Source organism: Elephas maximus, chromosome 2 (assembly GCF_024166365.1).
Source record: "Elephas maximus indicus isolate mEleMax1 chromosome 2, mEleMax1 primary haplotype, whole genome shotgun sequence".
Taxonomy (NCBI): domain Eukaryota; kingdom Metazoa; phylum Chordata; class Mammalia; order Proboscidea; family Elephantidae; genus Elephas; species Elephas maximus.
Window position 1 is genome coordinate 117336142 of NC_064820.1, and position 20378 is coordinate 117356519.

Below are 20378 nucleotides of genomic sequence, written 5' to 3' on the forward strand. Positions count from 1 at the left end.
CCTCCTACCCCAATATTGTCTGATATTTAGAAGAATCTCTCTGAAGTCTAAGGATGTGTCATCAAAGTAAATGAGAGTCCAGATACAATCAAGATTGAGAACACCAAAATAAAACTAAATCCAAGGGATCATAGTAACAGGATATCAATATTCTTCCATTTATTCCCAACCCTCTACTTGTCCTTAGTTTAATAATGTAAGGCTTAACAAATCCCAATTTTCCTTTCTAACTTGCTAAAGGTGACTTTTCTTAGTTTAAATCAGAGTTCCTCACATTCCCTTCCAGGCCAACGATTACTGAATTCATAGACTCTTCTAGGGGAAAGCAACCCTGGACATAGATCATCTATTCCAAGCACATAATTTAATGGAGTTTAATGGATAGGAAAAATAAAGCACAGAGAATTTGCCTCTACTAGCAAGCTTAGTTTTTTTTTTTTTTAGCAAGCTTAGACCCTGTGACCCTGTTGGTATCTGAATACCCTGAATACCGGTAGCACTGCTTCCAGCATCACTGAAACATGCAAGCCCCCACAGTTTGACAAACTGATAGACGCATGGGGGAAGCTATGCCACCAGTATGTAGATACCAACAAGGTCACCTATGGAAAAGAGGTTTCAGCTGAGCTTCAAGACTAAGACAGACTAGGAAGAAAGACCTAGCAGTCTACTTCTGAAAATAATTAGCCAGTGAAAACCTTACGAATAACAGCGGAACACTGTCTGATATAGTTCCAGAAGATGAGCCCTCCAGGTTGGATGGCACTCAAAAGACGACTGGGGAGGAGCTGCCTCCTCAAAGTAGAGTCAACCTTAAGGACACGGATGGAGTAAAGCTTTTGGGACCTTCATTTTCTGATGTGACATGTCTCAAAATGAGAAGAAACAGCTGCAATCATCCATTAATAATTAGAACCTGTAATGTATGAAGTATGAATCTAGGAAAATTGGAAATCGTCAAAATAAAATGGAACACAAAAACATTGATATCCTAGGCATTAGTGAGCTGAAATGGACTGTTATTGGCCATTTTGAATTGGACAATCATATGGTCTACTATACCAAGAATGACAACTTGAAGAGGAATGGTGTCACATTCCTCGTCAAAGAGAACATTTCAAGATCTATGCTGAAGTACAACGCTGTCAGTGATAGAATAATATCCACACGCCTACAAGAATGCCTGATTCATACGATTATTATCCAAATTTATGCATCAACCACTAAGGCCAAAGATGAAGAAACTGAAGATATTTACCAGTTTCTGCAGTCTGAAATTGATCAAACATGCAACCAGGATGCATTGATAATTACTGGTGATTGGAATGCAAAAGCTGGAAACAAAGAAGAAGAATTGGCAGTTGGAAAATATGGCCTTGGTGATAGAAATGATGCCAGCAATCACATGATAGAATTTTGCAAGACCAATGACTTCTACATTGCAAATACCTTTTTTCACCAACATAAACAGCAACTATACACCTGGACCTCACCAAATGAAATACACAGAAATCAAATCGATTATATCCGTAGAAAGAGACAATGGAAAAGAGTAAGTCCAGGGGCCGACTGTGGAACAGACCATCAATTGCTCATACGAAAGTTCAAGTTGAAACTGAAGAAAATTAAAACAAGTTAACAAGAGCCAAAATAAGACAGTAAGTATATCCCGCTTGAATTTAGAGATCATCTCCAGAACAGATTTGACTTGTTCAACACTGATGACCTAAGACCAGATGGTTGTGGAATGACATGAGGGACATCATACATGAAGAAAGCAAGAGGTCATTAAAAAGAAAAGAAAGAAAGAAAAGACCAAAATGGATGTCAGATGAGACTCTGAAGCTCGCTCCTGAACACCAAGTAAGTAAATGGAAGATATCATGAAGTAAAAGATTTCAAAAACAGAAGATTTCAAAGGGCAGCTCGAGAAGACAAAGTAAAGTATTATAATGAAATGTGCAAACACCTGGAGTTAGAAAATCAAAAGGGAAGAACAGCCTTGGCATTTCTCAAGCTAAAAGAATTGATGAAAAAATTCAAGCCTCAAGTTGCAATATTGAAGGATTCTACAGGAAAAATGTTAAACGACATGGGAGGCATCAAAAGAAGATTTAAGGAATACACAGAGTCACTGTACCAAAAAGAATTGGTTGACAATCAACCATTTTAGGAGGCAGCATATGATCAAGAACCGATGGTACTGAAGGAAGAAAACCAACCTGCTCTTCAGGCACTGGCAAAAAAACAAGGCTCCAGGAATTGACAGAACACCAACTGACATGTTTCCACAAAGGGACGCAGCACTAGAGGTGCTCAATTGTCTATGCCAAGAAATTTGGTAAGCAGCTACCTAGCCAACTGACTGGAAGAGATCCCTATTTGTACCCTTCCAAAGAAAGGGGATTCAACAGAATGTGGAAATTATCGAACAATATCGTTAATATCACACACAAGTAAAATTTTGCTGAAGATCATTTAAGAGCTGTTGCAGCAGTACATCCACAGGGAACTGAGAGAAAGTCAAGCTGGATTCAGAAGAGGATATGGAATGAGGGATATCATTGCTGATATCAGATAGATCTTGGCTGAATGCAGAAAACACCAGAAAGATATTTATCTGTGTTTTATTGACTACACAAAGGCATTTGACTGTGTGGATCATAATAAATTATGGACAACGTTGCAAAGAATGGGAATTCCAGAACACTTAATTGTGCTCATGAGGAACCTGTACATAGACCAAGAGGCAGTTGTCCAAACAGAACAAGGGTTTAAAGTCAATGGTTTAAAATCAAGAAAGGTGTGCATCAGGGTGGTATCCTTTTACCATACTTATGCAATCTGTATGTTGAGCTAATAATCCAAGAAGATGAACTGCATGAAGAAGAACATGGCATCAGGATTACAGAAAGATTCATTAACAACCTGCATTATACAGAAGACACAATCTTGCTTAGTGAAAGTGAGCAGGACTGAAAGCACTTACTGATGAGGATCAATGACTACAGCCCTCAGTATGGACTGCAACTCAAGATAAAGAAAACAAAAATCCTCACAACTGGATTAAAAAGCAACATCGTGATAAACAGAAAACATTGACGTTGCCAAGGATTTTGTTTTACTTGGATCCACAATAAACACCCATGGAAACGGCAGTCATGAAATCAAATGACACATTGCATTAGGCAAATCTGCTGCAAAAGACCTCTTTAAAGTGTTAGAAAGCAAAGATAGCACTTTAAGGACTAAGATGCACCTGACCAAAGCCATGTTATTTTCAATCGCAGCTGGGCAATGAATATGGAAAACTAAAGATGAATTGATGTCTTTGAATTGTGATGTTGCCAAGGAATACTGAATATACTACGAACTGCCAGAAGAACAAACAAATCTGTCTTGGAATAAGTACAACCAGAATGCGCCTTAGAACAAGGATGGCTAGGCTTCGTCACACGTACTTTGGTTGTGTTATCAGGAGAGACCAGTCCTGGAGAAAGACTTCATGCTTGGTAAAGTAGAGGGTCAGCAAAAAAGAGAAAGACCCTCAACGAGATGGACTGACACACGGCTGCAACGATGAGGTACAGCATAATATCGACTGTCAGGATGGTGTAGCACTGAGCAGTGTTTCATTCTGTCATACAGAGGATCACTATGAGTCAGAACTGAGTTAATGGCACCTAACAACAACAATGGACTCAAAAAGTAGCCCTGGTGATGGAACAGTGAAGCGCTCAGATGCTAACCGAAAGGTCAGCAGTTTGAACCCACCAGCCACTACGTGGAAGAAAAGACCTGGTGATCTGTTCCTGTAAAGATTACAACCTAAGAAACCCTATAGGGCAGTTCTACTGTATCCTATAGGGTCACTATGAGCCAGAATTGACCCAATGGCACCGAACAACAACAACATGGGCTCAATACAGAGTCAAGCACCTTATATCTACTACCTTATTTAATACTCTGAAAAATAATTCCCTCATGTAATTAGCGGCAAAGCCAGGACTCAAACTCAAGGTGACTCTAGGAGCTAGGCTCTTAACAAGTGTGCTTCATTGCCATAGTCCTAGGTAACTCATAAACATTTGTTCTTTTCCTAGGGAGGAAAGAAAAACATTATTTCCCACTAAAGCGTACGCCCAAGGAGACTTGAGATCTTGCCTGTTTTGTTCTGCACCGTGCTGTTGTCTTAGTTATCTGGTGTTGCTGTGACAGAAATACCGCAAGTGGGTGGCTTTAACAAACAGAAATTTATTTTCTCACAGTTTAGGAGGTTAGAAGTCCAAATTCAGGGTGCTGGCTTAGAGGAAGGCTTTCTCTTTCTATGGGATCTGGAGGAAAGTTCCTTGTCTCTTTTAAGCATCTACTCCTTGGCAATTGCGGTGATCTTCATGTGGCATAGGATTTACCTTCCCCCACCTCAGCTTGCTCACTTACTCTGTTCTTTTATATCTCAAAAGAGATTTAAGACATACCTACTCTAATACTCTCATTAATGTAACAAAAAAATCCCATTTCCAAATGGGATTATAACCACAGATTTAGGGGTTAGGATTCACAACACATATTTTATGGGGACACAATTCAATCCATAACAGCTGCTAACACAGCACTTGTTCAATAGTTGAAATATGAAGGAAGGTTGAATAAAAAGATTACTCAGCTATTAAGTGGCTAAGGCACAACTCACACCCATTCTACTAAGTACTACATGATACAGTTAAAATCTATGCACTGATAAATTTCTGGTAATACACATGTAAATTTTATAGTAGCCATTTTTTATATTGCCCCAGTGCCCCAGTGCCGTCATTATATGCATGTAAAAATTAAAACAATGTAAAAATTCGCTCCTGATTATTTTAGAGCTCTGGAAAGCAGCACACATGACACATGAATGAGAGACTACAAAGAAATTTGCATTTTTATCCTTGCTAAAATACAAGATTTCCTATATTTGCTGTATAAGTCAACTATTCAAGCTATAAGGTTAATTTTTTATATAAATTTACTTCTCTTTTTACCTTATATATTCAGAGTAATCAAATACACTGAACATATTCACTTCTTAAAAGCCAGATGCTCATAGGACCTTGTGATATATGAGCAGCAAAATCAAAATGTCTTCAAGGGTAAGATAGTGCACAATACTGGGAAGGCAGCACTACTTGTCCAAGGCAAGGTCATGGAAGCTCCATAGACACATCCAAACTCCCTGAGGGACCGAATTACAGGGCTGAGAGCTGTGGGGACCACAGTCTCGGGGAACATCTAGCTCAACTGGCACAGCATAGTTTATAAAGAAAATGTTCTACATTCTACTTTGGTGTGTAGCGTTTGGAGTCTTAAAAGCCTGTGAGTGGCGATCTAAGATAATCCACTGGCATCACCTTATCTGGAGCAAAGAAGAATGAAGAAAACCAAAGACATGAGGGAAAGATTAGTCTAAAGGACTAATGGACCACAACTACCACAGCCTCCACCAGACTGAGCACAACTAGGCTGAGCCCAGCTACCACCACTGACTGATCTGACAGGGATCACAATAGAGGGTCCTGGACAGAGCCGGGGAAAAATGTAGAACAAAATTCTAACTCACACACACACACAAAAAAAACCAGACTCACTGGTCGGAAAGAGACTGGAGAAACCCTGAGAGTATGGCCTCCGATACCCTTATAGCTCAGTAATGAAGTTGCCCCTGAGGTTCACCCTTCAGCCAAAGATTAGACAGGCCAATAAAAGAAAATGAGACTAAATGGTCACACCAGCCCAGAGGCAAGGGTGAGAAGGCAGGAGGCGACAGGAAAGCTGGTAATGGAGAACCGAAGGTTGAGAAAGACAGAGAGTTGACATGTTGTGGGGTTGGCAACCAATGTCACAAAACAATATGTGTATTAATTGTTTAATGAGAAACTAGTTTGCTCTGTAAACTTTCATCTAAAGTACAATAAAAAAAAAATTTAAGTATCTTCTAAATTCAATACATTAAGTTAACATTTAAATCATTTTTGTCACAGACATTAGTTTCTTTGATGCATATACTTCATAGTCGTTAGCAATCAAAAAGCAAAAAAGCTTCTTGTTTAGATGAGTGCCCTGTTTCAGAAAGGATAGGTTTGATATTGCTGCCTAAAACTGATTTAACTCTATCAAATACTAGTATAATTAGTTCTATGATGGTCAGACTAATTCTCATTCAAGTAAATTAAGCAATTTTGGAGCCAACCACCTGAATGATAATGAGAAACACCAAGAAGATTTAGACACAATACCTACCTTGGTTAGGTGGATAACTCCTTTAGAAGTGACTGAACAACCCATGAAGCCAACGTACTGAAGTTCAGGACAGTGCTCAGCAAAGGCTTTCACTGATTGATCTGTCACCTAGGAAACAGACATAAAGAAAGTTACTCAAGGTGACATTCCAGTGAACTCAATGATTTGGCTCCTACAATTTCCCCCTGCCCCACCTTGCATCATTAATATATCCCTTTCCATTGGTTCATTTGAATCAGCATAGAAACATGCTGTAATGTCTCCTGCGTTTAAAAAATATATCCTCCCTTAACCTGTCCACCCATTCCTTTCTATCACCACCATATGTTTTCATACTTCTTTATAGAAAACTTCTCAAAGAAATTCTGATATTTGCTATCTCCATTTCTTCACCTTCCTTTCTCTTTTTTAATGTTATTGAAATATAATTCACATACCATAAATTCACCCTTTCAAAGTGAATAATTATCTTTTCGTATATTCACAGAGTTGTGCAATCATCACCAACATCTAATTCAAGAACATTTTCATCACCCCCAAAAGAAACCCCATCCTCATTAGCAGTCATTCCCTATTTCCTCCGGTCCCAGACCCTGGCAACCACTAATCTACTTTTTGTCTCTATGGATTTGTCTGCTTAGGACATTTCGTATGAATGGAATCATACAATTTGTGGATTTTGTGGCTGCCTTCTTTCTCATAGCATAATGTTTACCAACATTTATCCATGTTGTAGCATGTATCAGTATTTCATTTCCTTTTTATTGCCAAATAATATTCCATTGTATGAATATACCATACTTTCTACTCTCTTTTGATCTCACTTTAATCGGGCTTTTATCCCTATCATTCAACTGTCACCATGCCATCAAATTAAATGGTCAATTCTGATTCTCATTCCAGTTTCTCAGCAGTATCTGGAACAGCTGATGGTCCTTCTTGAAACAGTTTATTCACTTACTTTACAGTCTCCTGAATTTACTCCTTCCTTACTTCTCAGTCATTTTGCTAAATCCATCTCATTTCAGTTCTTATCCTATTTCTCTTTTCTGTCCATGAATGTTCTCTAGGTAATCTAATATAATCTTATGGTTTTAAATCAAACTATATATTTATGGTCCTCAAATTCGTATCTCCAGCCCAAACCTCTGCACTCTACTTCAAATTGGTATATCCAACTGTCTGCTCACTTTCTTTAGATGTCTATAGGTATCAATCTTAACATGTCCAAAGGAGAAGTATTTATATTCAAACACAAAACTGTTCCTCACCTGGGTTCCCAATTTCAATGAACCGCACCTCTATATACCCAGTTATTCAAGCCAAAATACTTTTCACTTAAAACACCATCCAGCCAGTTCTTCCAAAAATATCCTAAATCTGGCTACTTCTCACCTCTCCCACCACTACCATCTTAGTCCACTGTCAGTATCATCTCCTGCCTAAACTATAGAAACACCCTCCTAACCAGCCCTCCTGCTTCCATTCCAGTCCCTCTATTGCTTATTCCTCCCACAGCTGCCACAGGATCTAATTTCACTTTCCTGCTCAAAACTCTCCAGTGGTTTATTATACTTCTAACCCAAATTCCTTACCATCGGCAATACGGGCCTAAACAATTTAATCCTAATCAGACCTCAACTCCTTTAATTTCCCTCATACTTCCACCTATCTTCCGTATTCCAGCCAAAATGGTCTCAAACTATTCCTCAAACATGCCAAGCCTGTATCAGTCTCAAGGACTTAATGTTTGTTCTTCCCTCTGCCCCAAATGCATACGTCCTAGATGGCCACATGGCTCACTCCTCCACTTCATTCTTGTCTTCACTTCAATGTCTCCTGCTAAGACTCTTTGGCCTCCCTAGCTAAAACAACAAGAAATAACTCCCCTAGTCATTCTCCGTCCCCTAATCTCTTTGATTTTCTTATCACACTTATCACTACTTGACAACATATACATTTTGCCTATTAATTTGTTTTCTTCCTTTTGCACCAGAATAGAAACTCCAGGCAGGAACTCATCTTCTCCCCTTCCATTAGGGTGATCAACCATTCAGATTGCCTATAACAGCCTCCATTTTAGCAGTGAAAGCCCCATATCCCGAAAAATCCCCTCATTGCCAGGCAAACTGGTTTGGTTGTTCTTTCCACCCTTCACCTAGTCCCCACTCTTATACCATCAGCACCTAGAACAGTCTCTGGCACTTAGTAAGAGGACAGTGAGTATCTGTTAAATAAATGAATAAGTAATTTTTCCTCTTTGCCTCCTCCCCACTTCATCAGACTTTTTTCTTCCTTATATTTATTTTTAGGCCAAGGATATATTTGTACTATTTTAATCTACTGATTTTAAAAAAACAAATATAATAGTGGCTTTACTTTCTCTGATATGGTTTTTTATGTGTTATTAAGTCTTTTAAAAAGGGGAAGGGGAGATTTTCATACCAGCAGCGCTAAGCTTTGCTGTGTATTAAAATTCCATGAGCACAGTTACAGATACTTCTTAGACAATTGGAATTGGATTTCTGGGTTTATAGGACATCTCAGTCAACTGTCATAATACAGTTCATAAAGTTATGTTCTACAACATGACTTGGTGAGTAGTTCTGGGGTCTTAAAAGCTTGTGAGCGTTCAGCTAAGATACAACTATTGATCTCCACTCATCAGGAGCAAAACAGAGAGAAGACTCAAAGAAGAAACTAGTTTATAGGACAGTCTACGCAAACCACAGGCTTATCTACCCTGAGACTAGAAGATCTAGATGATGCCTGGCTACCACTACTGACCATTCTAATCAGGGCCACAATAGACAGACCATGACAGATGGGAGAAAAATGTGGAACAGAATCTTAAATTTCTATTAAAAAAAAAAAAAACAGATTGACTGGACTGGTTGAGACTAGAGGATTCCCAACGACTACTGCCCTGAGATATTCTTCAAACTTTGAGGTCACCTTGTTGCTAAATAATAAATTGGCTCAAAAAATAATGAATATCACCTGTAAGTACTGTGTTGTTTTAAAAATCACCTCTATGAGACTAAATGGTTAACAATTACTTTAACAAAGATGAGAATGAAAGGGGGCAGGGAAACTAGATTAATGGAAATGGAACAACCAGAACAGAAATAATGAGAACGTTCATGCATTGTGAGGAAGGTAACCAGTGTCACTGAACAACTTGTATAGAAACTGCTGAATGGTTGAATGGGAAACTAAATTGCTGTGTAAACCTTCACCAAAAACACAATAAAATTTTTAAAAAAGAGAGTCCCTTGAGGAGTTTATTAAAAACACAGATGACAAGACCCCTTACTGGAAAAAAGGTAGGGCCAAAGATCTGTATTTTTATAAACCCCCCAAGCACGTTAAAGTCTGAGAGCCCAGTGCTGCAGAGGAGTTACATTAACAGTATTTGGCATTTCTAATTGGCCCTGCTTCAAATGAAGAGCAGAATGAAATGCCTTTTTTTGTATTCCCCTACCCCCCAAAAATTTCCATGTATAAAATTATCTTCTTGCAATTGTGCTCAAATTTTCATCACAGTTTCACCAACTTGTAGCTTATAAAAGAAGGTCCAAATATTCTCTATCATATGATAAATTTCAGATTCACTTTCCACACAGCCAAGATGAAATAAAAAAGTTAAACATTTTTGTTAGTTTTTCAAACTTAGTGCCCACTTACATCTCCTTTGCATTAGTTTTCATATGGGTGACTTATTTTGTATCTTCCTTATCTATTCTGAACAGATATCAGAAAATAAAGAAATGTGGGCAACATTAATTCTAAAACAATCACACAGAACGTTTTCCTGAAATAAAGAAACCAACAACACCTATGGTAAATCTGATAAAAGATTAATTCTGCCCTCAAAAGTAAAGTATGCTTTAGCATATTAAGACTAAGGGTGCCATTGATGAATTAAAAATGGGCTTTTCTAACACTTAGATTTCCAAAGACATTCTATTAACAAAAAACATTTAAGGTTTTTTCTCCCGGAGAGCAGCTGGAGGATTCGATTAGAACCGTTGACCTCTCAGTTAGCAGCCAAGCACTTAACCACTGCATCACCAGGGCTCCTGGTCTGGGTAGAGCTCTGCTTTTATTTTATTTTAAAAGCTTCCCATGAGCTTCTAATGAGTTAAAAAAAAAAAAAAAAGAGTAGCCTCGGTTATATGCAAAGTTCTAAGGCCTTGCATTCAAAGTGTGGTCCTCAGACTAGAAACACTGGCATAAACTTGGAGCTTGTCATAAAATGCAGAATCTCATGCCCCACTACAGACCTACTGGGTCCTAATCTCCATTTTAATCCCCCAGGAGATTCTTTTGCACATTAAAGTTTGAGAAGTACCCATCTAGGGATGAAGGACTATGCCATCTTTTTTAGCTAAACTGAATGGTTATGTCATAATCAAAGCACTAACCAAAACCAAACCTACTGCAGTTGAATTGATTTCCTCATAGTAACACTACAGGACAGAGTAGAACTGTCCCATAGGGTTTCCAAGGAGCAGCTGGTGGATTCGAACATGCCTAGCTTTTGTTAGCAGCCGAGCTCTTAACCATTGTGGCACCAGGGCTCCAATCAAAGCACTATGGAAGTGATTTTTAACAACTTTATTGAAGTATCATTTATATACCATAAAATTCGCCCATCTTAAGAGTACAGTTTGTTGAGCTTTAATAAACTTATACAGCTATGCAATCATTACCCATTTTAGAACATTTCCATCACCCCCAAGAATTCCTTTATGCCCACAGGCAATCAATCTCAGCTCCCAGCCCTTCCCAGGCAGGCAATGATCTCTTTCTAGCTCTACGGTTTTGTCTTTTCTAGAAAGTTCATATAAATAGAATTGTGTAATATGTAGTCTTCTGTGACTAGCTTCTTTTGTAATGTTTTTGAGGTTCATTTATGCTATTACATGTATCCCCAGTTTGTTCATTTTATTGCTGAACAGAATTCCATTTTATGGATATGCCATATGTTGTTTATTCACCAGCTGATGAACATTTGAATTGTTTCCAATATCAGGCTTTTAGGAATAATGCTGCTGTGAGCATTCATATACATGTCTTTGTATGGATACATATTTTCATTTCTCTATTTTTTTTTAACTAGGAATAGAATTGATCTTGGATGAGAAGAGTATGTTTAACTTTTGACCCCTTTTTTGAATTGGGTTGCTGTTATGGATTGAATCATGCATGTTTCCTCCCCCCCACAAAATATGTTAGAATCCTAATCCCTTGGGAATTGGGTTCTTTGTCATGTTAATGAGGTCATATCAATGTAGGGTGTGTCTTTCATCTAATCACTGTTGAGATATAAAAAGAGCAGATTAAAATCCCAAAGAACCCCCAAGAAAGCTCCTAGAGCTAATAGAAGAATTAAGCAATATTTTAGGGTATAAGACCAACACACAAAAATCAGTACGGTTTCTATACAGAAGTAAAGAGAAATCAGAAAAGAAAATTTTACTTATAGGATCTTTAAAAAGGGAACACAAAATTTCTTATTTGTCTTTGAACTCTTCAAAATCTATATAAATATTCTTTCTTTTTTCATCTTCACCTTCCTTTGCTTTTCAGTATTATATCTTTCACAGGGTACAGTGCTTATGTTTACTGGAAGCCTTCTCATTTGAAATAGCCATATAAAAACACAAAACAAATTGGAGCTTGTCATATAAAAGGTAAGAGCTAAATGCGGAGATAAAAAAATTAGTATGCATTTACTTTTCAAAAATTTTCAGTAAGATCTTTATCATTATGCTCTTTAATAAAAATTTCATATCTCTAGTAAATTTTTCAAGAAATTTAGAAGCAGATTATCTAAATAGAAATGTTTTCATTTTAAACCAGTCAGATAATATTTACTGAGCACCACCATGTGCCAAGAAATGTGCTATGTACAATGAATAACAGAGATGTACTGCCCTCATGAAACTTACAATCCAGCGAGAAGAGCATGTTAAACAAACATTAATTACAAATGTGATCACTACAAGCTTTCACATTCATATAATCATCTTCAGAAGTCAATAAATTATAACTTTCTATGTACACCATAGAAAGGAGCCAAAAAATGACCAGAAATTAGGCTCAATTATTACAAGTAGGATTCTTCCCAAACATTTTAAGCCAGGTCTTAATTACACGCCTGATATCACTTCAGTAGACAGCTTAATAAATACTGCTTTTACATATCATGAGAAAAAACAAGATTGAAGAATTCACATTTATTAATATAACTTTAACCTTAAATTGGAACTAAACAATCATTTCATCAAACTAACCAGAAATCCAAATCAGTGAAATTTAATATCTTAGCTTTTTATTAAGAAAAATTCCAAACATATACAAAAGTATACAGAACAGTAAAATAAACCTCTATTTCCCAATCACCTAGCTTCGACAATTATTAACTCGTGGCCAATCCTGTTTCATTTACTTCCAAAATATCATATTTATATGTAATTATTTCAGCATATCTCTAAAAGATAAAAAAAAAAAACCCAAACCAAACCCAGTGCTGTCAAGTCGATTACAACTCATAGCAACCCTATAGGACACAGCAGAACTGCCCCACAGAGTTTCCAAGGAGCACCTGGAGGATTCAAACTGCCGACCCTTTGGTTAGCAGCCATAGCACTTAACCACTACGCCACCAGGGTTTCCCTAAAAGATAAGGCTCTTCAAAAAATCGTAGCCATAACACTATAATCACATCTATAAAATTAAGTAAAAATGTTCAGTTGAGACAATATGAGAAATGAACTACGCTTATATGGTTTGTGTAAAGATAATAACCGAACACAGTGATTTAAAATTATCATTAAAAATTTAGCACAGTTTTATAAAAAACAACCCTTTGTCAACAAAAAAAAAAAAAAAATTTTTTTAACAAGGTCAGTGAAATTCAAAATTAATCATTTTCTAAATGTCTAAAATTCCATTAGTGTGCAATAAGAATCTGATAATTTGATTGCTTATTTGACCTTCCCTGATTTTTGTTCATTCTATCTTACTTAATGTTAGTCTAGGGTTGGAAAAGTCAGATTGGCTGATAAAAAGAGATTTATAAATTAGGCATAAAAGTACTGTGAAAGGGAAGTCCACTGGTCCAGAACAAATGTCACAGGTATGTGTCCCTATTAAAAAGATCTATGACGGCAATGGGAATGGGGTATAAGTTAGATATGACTTAACCACTTAGTATCAATTTGCTGATCTAGTTTTTTTGACTAATACTTCTTTAGTTTATTGAAATTCATTATTTGGATAATCTAAATGAAACAGAAGAATCACTCTAATCTGTGTCTACTCACTCTTTAATTCACGAAAGGGGTAATCTAAAAAGTAATCTACTAATATTACAACCACAGACGTATACAGCAGTGATATTTACTTTCTATCATGCATATTCATTTGTACAGTAGCCCAATGAGGTAGGTCTGCCCAATGTTACTTATGACGAGCCTGGTGCTCTTTTCATCATAACATAAAAAAAATAATAATAATAAAAAAACTACACACACACAAAAAAAACATACTGTCTCAATAATGTACTAACAATACAACCAAAGAATCTATTTGAGCACTAAATCTGAGATCAATTAAGTAATAAGTACTAGTTGTTTCCTATACATACAATTATTTCTTCGGTCATATCACAGAAAAATTGTTTTTATTTTCTAAAGTATTCCCTATTCCACTCTCTTGAACTTTATTTCATTTGTAAATAAAACTTTTAAATTAACAGACATAGGTAGTCTGAGGATTACTTCAAAGACTGTAAAGGAAGAATTCACAAGAGTATGACTGAAGGCTAAATTAGTCTATCAAAGAGGTCACTACTAAAATTTGATTGTATGGATGTATCGTGTTATATAAGAAAACAGAAGTAGTATACACAACTTGAATTCCCAATCACATGTTTGGATGAAGAAAAATAAAGGATGGAATGAACTTAAATTTCAGAAGGCTAATACCCAAAGAACAGTGAACGAGCTCTGAGCAGCAGCAGAAGAGCTAGTTTGTCTTTCAAAAGGCATGCTAAAATTCTCAAACCACGGGAAAAGTAATTTATTGAAGACTTTCAAACTGTCCATGGTTTCATTACCTATGTAACTTTGTATTCTCTGCTTTCCTTTCTCAACTTCTGCCTGAATACATTTTTTTCCCCATGCCATTTGTTCTACTCTTCCCTTTCTTGCATTTCCATCTGTCACCTTACCTCCTTTCTCTGGTTCTTTCCTTTCCTTTTCTTCAGGTTTCTTCTGAATTCTTTTGCCCACCACCTCACCTCACCCTCCCTTAACGAGCTGATCATAATATGGAATGAATACTTTTTAAATTATTGTATTCATTTAAAATCAGTGAAATTAAACTCATTCATCTCAAAAAGAAATTTAAGATTGCGTGACTCTATGAAATCAAGAGGACTCAGACTGCCTTGGTCGCAATCCAGCTTCACCTTCACCTCTTATTAGCTGGGTAACCTTAAAAAAGTTATTTATTACCTGAAAGTTATTTATTATCATAACAAACTACTGGGGTTGTTAGGAGCATTCCAAGAGAACAGCTATATGCCAGAAACATATACTACATGTTCAATAAAGGTTACACAATGTTCAACATACACACTTCCTTCCCCGAAGTCTTTGGGGCAAGGATTTTGAAGATCATTATACAAAGTTAACTTTCAATCCCATTATTGCATTTGATATGGTACAAATCAGCATTTTATGAAAATTCTATGATATGTTCCACCTGCCCTATACCAAGCTATTAAACATTAGAAATGACAACCAAACATACAGGTCTATTTTTCACTTGTTCATCAGGGCAATGTATGAGGGCAAATAAAAAACTCGAGTTAAATGACGCTTCTAGTGGGTAAAATATCAACAACAGGTCTAACTGTACATAACAGGTTTAACTGTACTCTGAGATATATTTAAATAGAGGTAACAAAAAGGAATTGACCCAAATAGTTATTTATTTTGTTAAACTATGTTGATTCTATTCTTAAAGGTCTAACTTGACAAACTATTTCACTCTAATAGCACTTAAGGATGGCAGTACATTCCTACTGTTGTTAAAGTCTTTGAAAAATACAACTAGGTCTATACATTCAAAATTAGGTTTTGTAATGCTCTTAAATATACAAGGTCTTGGGTATTAAGTACCAACAGAAAAGTTTATTTGTTAATTATAAAGAAGGTTTCCACGAAGATACTTAGCTCTGTATATATGAGGAAACTTGATATAAATGTACAATATTCCATAACAACAAAGAATACACCCATCCCTGAAGGATGGATGCATAATATGAAAAAGAAAATGCATAGAAACAAGACATAACCTTCAAAAAGTCTCCTGTATTTGTAAAAATATTTCAGTTTAGGCTTTAATATTTTAATAGGAGAAAATACTTCCCAGGATGAATAAAATCTAACCAAAGCATAAAGTCCTATCAATCTGTGTTTTAATCATAAATGAAAGACAATAATCACTTAAAAAAAAAAAGAGTACAAACACCCTTTTGTATGAATATGGAACATTTCTTACATATTCATGTTTAACACTCTTTAAACAAGCAAACCTATTATCAAAATACAAAACCTAAAATTAGGTTATACATTTTTCATCACGTCAAACAAATACAATCACAGCTCACTAAATGTTCTTTCTTACATGTCAAACAGCTTATAAAATTCTACCTCCTTTAAATAAAGTTCCCAAATAATTGTAAGATGGCAAATTTATCACTCACCCTAACTCAGTTCACTCAGCACACACACACTTAACCTTCACCAAGGAAGCCGTGTTTAGTAACATGAATATAAACAAGGTATTTTCTTTTCCAGTTTTGGAAGAGGAAGAAAAAATATATATCTAACTGTACAGTATAAACCTGTCTCATTATTTTAAATCAGAAGCTCAAAAAGAGCAGAGCTCATGTTGTACAACATCAAAACACAGGTTGATCCCTCCAGGTATAACACTCAAAGGAGGTTTTTAAATATTTTCATGAGGACATTCTATCAAGTCCAAGTTAACACTTACCAGGAGCACAGGGCCTGACAGATGGTGGGTGCTAAATAAACATTTCTTAAATACATGAATGAATCAATCAATCCAAGAAAGGCAGGGTTTGAAAAAACCTCATCACTGAGAACAAAATGACAAATGCAACACAGTATTTCTGTTGTTAAGTCAATATCTGAATGCCTATTTGCCAGGCACTATGCTAGATGAGGAACCTGGTGGCTCAGTGGTTAAGAGCTCGGCTGCTAACCAAAAGACAGGCAGTGCAAATCCACCAACAGCTCCTTGGAAACCCTATAGGGCAGTTCTACTCTGTCCTATAGGGTCGCTGTGAGTCAGAATCAACCCGACAGCAATGGGTTTGGTTTTGGTTTTGATGCTAGATGATTTTCATTTATATTTGTACTATGGTGTGAAAGTCTTCAAGAAGTTTACACATTTTGAACTAGGAAAAGCACTTCTGGAGACTTCTAAGCACTGGGCTAAGCGGAGAAGCAGAAAGATTTGTGGACCAGGATAAACTATCAATTAAAAAAAAAAAAATGAAAAATTTGAAACCACCCAAATGTATCTGGTATTATCTCTCAGTAGCAGGATTATATAAGTGTAATTTTAATTTCCTTTATACTCTTCTATATTCCCAAAGCGCAACATAAATAATTTTTACTCTTATAGTCACATAAGAAAAAATACTAAAAAAAGAAATAAAACATTGGAGAAAGCTATCTAAAGTTTACTCTCTTATTTTAACCTAAATAATTTTCATATAAGTGTAGAAAACTTAATACGTAAATATTCTTACAAATGGGGAAAGAGATTATAAATTATTTTAACATATAAAATGTTAAATATATATGTTAATAACATAGCCATAAAAAAAAAACATACCTGGCCTTTATTCTTCAAAAATAACTTCTACGAACTATGCAATAAGAAAATATATACATTTGTGGTATGCACTGTATCTAAGTACTTTGATTAGGTAGGCCAAAGACAGTAATATTTGAAAATCTGCTTACATTTTTTCCTATAGAATGAAAATATGTAAAGTTTTAAAAATTATTAATAAATAGGAAGAATACTGCATAAAGTCAATTTACTAGTTTAGAAACAAGATACAAAGCAGAAATATAAAACATCAAACCACTGTTCCAACATGTGGCTGGATTACATAACAAGACATACGGTACAAAGAGGTACTTCAAAATGCACACAAATATGAAATGTTTATAAAACCAAAAACCCATTGCTGTCGAGTCAATCCCGACTAATAGCGACCCTATAGGACAGAGCAGAACTGTCCCATAGAGATTCCAAGGAGCGCCTGGTGGATTTGAACCGCCGACCTTTTGGTTAGCAGCCATAGCTCTTATCCACTATGTCACTATGGTTTCCGAAATTTTTATAGTGGGATGCATCCCAGGAAGCTGCAAAGCCAACTGCTTTAGCACATGACAATAATGTGCTTGCATTACACAATTTCTCACCAATACTGAGTCTGAGAACAATATAAATCAAATATATCCTAAATATCTTAAATTTCGCCTGCATGAGACTATAAAATTGGGTCATATTTGCTTTTAATAATCTGATTAGGGAGGTAGAATCCTCGCTAGCCTGACCAGTTGAAATTAGCCCCTTCAAATTGTCTCCAGTCATTTCTGATGATGCCTGAAGTGGCACCTCACTCCTTCCCATTCCCAATTAGCTGACATTCCCACAAAATCTTAACTTGTGATTTAGGAGGTAATATTAGAGCCATTACTCCCTCCCTGTCCTTGAGCATAAATAATGTGACCCAGCTGAAGATGGACTCACAAGGACCCACAAAGACACATCAACTGTGCCCTGAGGTATAAAAACAATAGCTAGGTCAACCTTGAAAACATCTTTCAGGGAACCTTTCACATAAACAAATCATACTCAGCACAAAAGCCCTGCATACTTTCCACTCTCATGCTTTTTTATTAGCATTTAGTGAATAGTAAGATTTGTTGGATTAATGAAGACCCTCCTGACTGTCCTTACTGAAACTTGTACCCATGATTATTAAGAAAGACCATTCAAAATGTAGAATCACAGTGATTTGGTGGTGTTTATCCAAACTGTGAAGAGGTGAGGCTTTCAATGATTTTACTCAATTGTGATGTTAATATATAGAGATGAATCTGTAATGCTCTTTGCACTCGGACAGACATGGCACTAGCAGTATGCTTGTCCGTTCTCCCACTTTTGTCTATTCTGTAACATTCCCTGGGCTCTGGCAGCCATGGCTCTGGCAGCATGCTTTTCCATTTCCTACTTTTGCCTCTTTGAAAGAGCCTATTTGCTTTACCAAACTTTGTGATGTTTCTACCCTGCAACACTTGTTCTGCCCCTCCTGCTCTTGTTTCTGTTGTGTCCCTGTCTGCAGGGGCAGAGCCACTTGATGGCGCTTAGGGCTTCTACTGCCTCTAATGGCTACTCCAGTATCACGGCCTGATCTCCTGCAGGTCCCGCAGCTTCCAGTCCACAGATAGCCAATGACCTCATCCCTGACTCTGAGCCAAACTTCATCACTCGAACCCCAAAAACCTTCCTTTGGGGCCCATCACCACACAATGTCTGTCTCTCACATGCAGTTTCTGGTCCTCCTCCTCCTCTAACCACAGGAATTCAACCCAAGCACAAGGGTTGAAAGGGGAAGAGACACCATACCACTTGCACCTTTCCTTACTTTCCCAACTGATTTAGGAGATGATACCGGAGTCATTACTCCCTGTCCTTGAGTATAAAGAATGTGGCCCAGCTGGAGCTGGACTCACAAGGACATATCAACTGGGCCCTGAGGTATAAAGACAATAGCTGAGACAATCTTGGAAAATATCTTATAGGGAACCCTGCTGGCGCAGTGGCTAAAAGCTAGGCTGCTAACCAAAAGGTCAGCAGTTCGAGTCTACCAGCTTCTCCTCGGAAACCCTATGGGGCAGTTCTATTCTGTCCTATGGAGTCGCTATGAGTTGGAATCAACTCGACGGCAACGGATTTTTTGGATTTTTCACATAAACTAATCAGAGCACAAATGACTCACATACTTTCCACTCTTACCTTTTTCTATTAGTATTTAGCAAATAGTAAGATTTGCTAGACCAATGAAGACCCTCCTGACTGTTGTTACTGAATTATGTACCAATCATTATTAAGAAAGACAATTCAAAATGTAGAATTACGATGATTTAGCAGTTTTTAGCCAATCTGTGAAAAGATGGAAGATTTCAATGATTTCACCCATTTTGTACGTTAATATCTACTGATCAATCTGTAATGTAATGTTCCTAGGACTCAGGCAGACGTGGCTCTGGCAGTATGCTTGTCCACTTCCCTACTTTTGCCTCTTTGAACATATGTGCAATAAAATCTTTCTTTTTGCTTTACTCTAACTTTGTGGTGATTTTACCCTAGAACACTACCATAGCCAAATCTCTCCCTCTTCCTCATGTTTTAAAAATACACATATCGGAAACTAGCACATACTATGTACACAGATGTGTATACAAAAAGAAATGGGCAGGCTGGGGTCTCCATAAGTTCAGATAGTTAAGACCTGGATCTGGAGTCACAAGGACTAGATTTGAATCACTCATCTCACAACACACCAGCCATATAACCACTCCAAACCCCAGTATTCTCCATGTAAACAGAGCCATTCATAGTGCCTACTCCCCACCAAGTTATTGTAAGGATTAAATGAGATAATGCATGTAAACTATTCATATAATACAAGCTGAATGCAATTGCTTGAAAATAAATCAGTTTAGTTTGGCAAAAGTTTGTAATGTTAATCTATGGCAAAATCTGAGTTTTCTGAATCTCATGAAGAAGAAGAAAAAACACTAAAGCATTAAAAGAAAAAAAAGCATGCTTTATTTAATGAGGCTTTTTGATTCAGTGTTTTTCTTTTTTTTTAAAGAGTGTTCAGTCTCTTTTTTAATATCTTGGGCAATCTATACTTACCTAACATGCAATGTAACATGGTAAAATCAAGTGCCTGACTGGAA

General features: G+C 36.7%; 1 protein-coding gene across 2 annotated transcripts in view; it reads right to left on the reverse strand.

The window, feature by feature from the left end:
- FBXL17 (F-box and leucine rich repeat protein 17) overlaps window positions 1-20378 on the reverse strand; it is a 595501-nt gene that overhangs the window by 421599 nt on the left and 153524 nt on the right. For both annotated transcript variants that reach the window (XM_049857839.1, XM_049857830.1), the window contains exon 5: window positions 6283-6390. In XM_049857839.1, coding sequence (XP_049713796.1) covers window positions 6283-6390 — 108 coding nt within the window. The remainder of the gene's footprint in view (window positions 1-6282; window positions 6391-20378) is intronic.